The sequence below is a fragment of the Penaeus chinensis genome, chromosome 25 (genome assembly GCF_019202785.1).
Source record: "Penaeus chinensis breed Huanghai No. 1 chromosome 25, ASM1920278v2, whole genome shotgun sequence".
In the NCBI taxonomy this organism is placed as follows: Eukaryota; Metazoa; Arthropoda; class Malacostraca; order Decapoda; family Penaeidae; genus Penaeus; species Penaeus chinensis.
Genome location: NC_061843.1, coordinates 1,995,011 through 2,000,010, shown reverse-complemented (window position 1 = coordinate 2,000,010; position 5,000 = coordinate 1,995,011). Strand labels below are relative to the sequence as shown.

At 48.2% G+C, this 5,000-nt stretch overlaps 1 protein-coding gene across 2 annotated transcripts in view; it reads left to right on the top strand.

The window, feature by feature from the left end:
- Positions 1-2,205: 2,205 nt before the first annotated feature.
- The window catches only part of LOC125038790 (calcium-activated chloride channel regulator 1-like), a 25,187-nt gene continuing 22,392 nt past the window's right edge, over positions 2,206-5,000 (top strand). Inside the window, exons 1-3 of one of the 2 annotated variants that reach the window (XM_047632407.1) lie at positions 2,206-2,350; positions 2,532-2,749; positions 3,780-3,917. In XM_047632407.1, coding sequence (XP_047488363.1) covers positions 2,558-2,749; positions 3,780-3,917 — 330 coding nt within the window. In that variant the 5' untranslated portion in view covers positions 2,206-2,350; positions 2,532-2,557. Of the gene's footprint in view, positions 2,750-3,779; positions 3,918-5,000 lie in introns of both variants that reach the window. The other variant, XM_047632406.1, reaches the window with a different exon arrangement.

Here is a 5,000-nt window from a genome sequence, read left to right as displayed (position 1 = left end):
AGGGGGCGAAGGAAGCGAGGGAGGCGAGGGAGGGGGCGATGAAGGCGAGGGAGGCGGCGAGGGAGGCGAGGGAGGGGGCGAAGGATGCGAGGGAGGGGGCGAAGGAGGCGATAGAGGGGGCGAAGGAGGCGAAGGAGGCGAGGGAGGGGGCGAGGGGGGCGAGGGATGCGAGGGAGGGGGCGAAGGAGGCGATAGAGGGGGCGAAGGAGGTGAAGGAGGCGAGGGAGGGGGCGAGGGGGGCGAGGGAGGCGAGGGAGGGGGCGAATGAGGTGAGGGAGGGGGCGAAGGAAGCGAGGGAGGCGAGGGAGGGGGCGATGAAGGCGAGGGAGGCGGCGAGGGAGGCGAGGGAGGGGGCGAAGGATGCGAGGGAGGGGGCGAAGGAGGCGATAGAGGGGGCGAAGGAGGCGAAGGAGGCGAGGGAGGGGGCGAGGGGGGCGAAGGATGCGAGGGAGGGGGCGAAGGAGGCGATAGAGGGGGCGAAGGAGGCGAAGGAGGCGAGGGAGGGGGCGAGGGGGGCGAAGGAGGCGGGGGAGGGGGCGAAGGAGGCGAGGGAGGGGGCGAATGAGGCGAGGGAGGGGGCGAAGTAGGCGATAGAGGGGGCCAAGGATGCGAGGGAGGGGGCGAAGGAGGCGAAGGAGGCGAGGGAGGGGGCGAGGGGGGCGAAGGAGGCGAGGGAGGGGGCGAAGTAGGCGATAGAGGGGGCGAAGGATGCGAGGGAGGGGGCGAAGGAGGCGAAGGAGGCGAGGGAGGGGACGAGGGGGCGAAGGAGGCGAGGGAGGGGGCGAGGGGGGCGAAGGAGTCGAGGGAGGGGGCGAAGGAGGCGAGGGAGGGGGCGAGGGAGGGGGCGAATGAGGCGAGGGAGGGGGCGAAGGAGGCGAGGGAGGGGGCGAAGGAGGCGAGGGAGGGGGCGAAGGAGGCGAGGGAGGGGGCGAATGAGGCGAGGGAAGGAGCGAAGGAGGCGAGGGAGGGGACGAGGGAGGCGAGGGAGGGGGCGGGCCTGGCGAGGGAGGGGGCGAAGGAGGTGAGGGAGGGGGCGAATGAGGCGAGGGAGGGGGCGAAGGAGGCGAGGGAGGGGGCGAAGGAGGCGTGGGAGAGGGTGACTGGTAGCTCGCCTGTGTCCTCACTGAATAAATAATCATAAATTAGTAAAAAAAAAATGTCCTTGGCACTCACTCGCTGATAGTGTCAATTAACTCTCAGTGCCACGAATGTTGACCGCGCCCGCTCGCTCCCGCTCGACGACAGAGCGGACACGGGCGAGGACAAGAAAGAGTGCCTATGAGGGTGAGCGAGGTGACAGGGGTCGTGGGGCAGACAGGCGGAAAAGAAGGAAGGAGGGAGAGGAGGGGCAGACAGGCGGAAAAGAAGGAGGGAGAGAGAGGAGGGGCAGAAAGGCGGAAAAGAAAGAAGGGGGGGGGGAGGAGGGGAAAGGCGGAAAAGAAAGAAGGGGAGAAGAGGAGAGGGTCCCAAAAGAAAGGGGAGAAAGGCGGGTAATAGAAGGGAAAGAGGAAGGGGAGAGAGAAGGAGAAGAGGAGGAGGAGCAGAGAGGCTTAAGAAATAAGGAAAGAAAAGGGATAGAAAGACGGGAAATAAGAAAGAAGAGGAGGAGAAAGAGGTAAGAAGAAGGAAAAGAATAACAACTACAAAAAAGAAGAAGAAAGAGACGAGGCAATGCGGAAATGGAGAAGAAGGAGGAGGAGTAGGAGGAAAAAACGAAGGAGGAGGAGGAGGAAGAGACGAGGGGGGAGGAGGGGAGACTGAGCGAGGGCCAAGGCCATCTCGAGGGGGAATCCTCAAGTAACACAAGCCACAACATCTGCTTGGTCGAATAAACGTTGCTCTTGTTAATCCTTTTTTTAAGAGGGAAGAAAAAATGGGAGGGAGAGAGGAGGAGGGAAGAAGGGAGGGTGGGAGAGAGAGAGAGAGAACGAGAGAGAAAGAGAGAGAGAGAGAGATTTATAAGAGAGGCAATGCAGTTTCAATACATAACAGCACCCCATTTAAAGGCCATGAAAGGAAATGGCGCAAGAAAGTTTATAACATATTACTATTTTTAAAGATAAACAGAAATAAATAAATAAACAAACAAACAAACATATAAATAAAAAAGGGAAAAAAAACTGCTATGGTAAATGACAGCAGACGGGCAACATGACAGAAACTCCAGTAACATGAATCTGTCACGGGTTTAACAGAGGGACGCGTAAACACCCGAGAGAGAGACCGAGGTTACTTCGCCGGGTGAGAAAACCCCGACGTTTAGTGAAGCCCGGGCATCCGTCGCGAATAGACCGTCGGATCGGTCTCCTACCCCGAGGCCTGAAAGTCCGCTGAAAGGAAGCCACTGTTGGTTGGTCTATTTTTAATTTCATTATTTGGCGTTCTTGTTTGAGAAGAGTCCAAATACTTTAGATTCATGGAACCTCGTCCTGGTATTCCAGCTTCTCATGCGATGTGCAAAAAATAAAAAAATATATATTCCCAACACAGAACATTACTCCCCAATCCACTCTGCGTTCGTAATTTACAAGGAAACCCTCAAGCGACAACAGAGACGATGAGACGAAGGGCGCTCTCGTCACCTTCCGCGCCGTCCCTCTCAGTCCTCCTCGTCGCGTGTCTCCTGCCGGCGGGGATCGTGGCTTCCTCTCGGGTCGAACTCATCAACAACGGCTACGAGAACCTGGTGATCGGCATCTCTCCGAGTCTGCCCGAGAGTGAGGGGGCCGCTCTCATACCCGCCATCAAGGTGAGAGGGAGGGAGAGGGATGGGGCGAGGAGTGGGGGAGGATGGAAGGTATGGAGGGGGAGAGAGAGAAAGCGTGGGGAAAAGAAGGAGGGAGAGAGAGGGATAGAAGGAGGGAGGAAGGGAGACAGAGAGAGGGGGGGTGGAGAGAGAAAGGGGTGGAAGGAGGGAGGGAGCGAATGAAATAGAGAGAGAGAGGGGAGGAGTAGGAGTGGGGGAGATAGTGAGAGGGAGGGAGACATTGAGAGAGAGAGAGACGGAGAGGGAGAAGGAGTTGAAGAGAAAAAGAGAAGAAAATGAGAGAGAGAGAAAAGGGCAATTCAAGATTTTTTTTCTGGTGGTATTTGGTAAGCAAAAAACAGTATTGACTTCTTAAGTTGGTAAAATAAATTCTTTTTTTCCTTGTTAGCTTTATAATTACATCTTTTAAATATAATTAGTGAGTGCAATTATGAAATATTTATCTTGTGACTTCATTCTTGTTCAATAACAACCACAACTATGATAGTGTTAATAGTAATAATAATAATAACAATAATTTTGATAACGATGATGATAATGATAATAATAACAACAACAATATTGATAATATTATAACTAGAACAATAATATTAAGGATAATAATAGTGATAACAATGATGATGATAATGGTAATAATAATAATAACTGTAATGATATTGATAATGATAATAGTAATGATAGTAATAATAATAATAATAATAGTGATAATAATAATAATAATGATAATATTAATAATAATGAGGAGGAGGATAATAATTGTAATTATAATGAAAATAATAAGGAGAACGATAATGATAATAATAATAATAATAATGAGAATAATAATGAGAATAAAATAACAATAATTCACCGATATTCCCGAAAGAGCGTAGACAAGATACCCCCCTACCCCCCTCCTCACCCCCCTGAGCCCGCCGGATTCCCTTCCCTCCTCCTTCAGATTCCGCCCTCCCCACCCCCAACCCCCCCTCCCACATTCAAGGACGACCTCTGACTTCTCTCTCTCTTGCAGGAAATGATCAAGGACGCCTCTGAGGTCCTTTTTACCGCCACCCGCCGCAGGGCCTTCTTCAGGGACGTGCGCATCGTGATTCCGAAGTCGTGGACGAACACGGATACGGACGAGGTCGCTGTTTTCGAGTCTTTTGAGGTTAGTGGGAAGATTTGATTTTATTCTATTCTTTTCTATTAATTATTATTATTTTCTTTTGGCGGGTTGTTTTCGTTCGATTTTGTGTTTGTTTGCTTGGACCTTTTTTGGTATTCTTTTCTGTTTTCTCTTCGGTTTTCGGTTTTATGAGTTTGTTAGTTGTTTTGTTTTTCTTTACTTTGTTTTTCTCTTTTGTTCTGTTTTATTTTTATCGTCTTCTTATTTTTTTTTTTCTTTCTTTGATTCGTTCGTTTTTTGTTTGCTCTTGTTTCTGTTTCCTTTTTCTTTTCATTTTGTCTCTTATTTGTTATCTTTCAGTTCAAGTTTTTTTCTTGTTTTTATTGTGTCTGTTCTTGTTTTGTTTTTATGTGCATTTATTTTTTATTTATTTTTTTATTCATTTATTTATCTATTTATTTTCTAGATTTATTTTGTGGTTTCAGGACGCTTTTTCGTGATGAAAACAGGCCGCTTCTTTTCTTTCTACTTTTATTATTATTTTTTTTTGTTTTTTTGATATGCTGTTAGTGGTCTGGGTATACTGTTTGGTATACTGTTAGTGTTTTTATTTTGATATGCCGTTAGTATTTGTAATATGATGCTAATAGCTTTGGTATACTGTTAGTAGTTTAGTATGCGGTTTGTAGTCCAAGTTATTAGTATGTTTTAGTATGCTGTTGTGCTTTAGTATGTTGTTGGTGATATTGCTATGCTGGTAGTGTTTTAGTATCTTCTTTGTAGTTTTAGTATGCTACTAGCATTTCAGTATGATGTCGGTGTTTTTAGTTAGCCAATAGCATTTCGGTATGATATCGACGTTTTTAGTATGCCACTAGCATTTCGGTAAGATTTCGACGTTTTTAGTATGCCACTAGCATTTCGGTATGATGTCGGCGTTTTAGTATGTCAGAAGTATTTCGGTATAATGCCGGCGCTTTTAGTATGTCACTACCATTTCGGTATGATGTTGGCGTTTTTAGTATGTCAGAAGTATTTCGGTATGATGTTGGCGTTTTTAGTATGTCACTACCATTTCGGTATGATGCCGGCGTTTTTAATATGTCACTACCATTTCGGTATGAT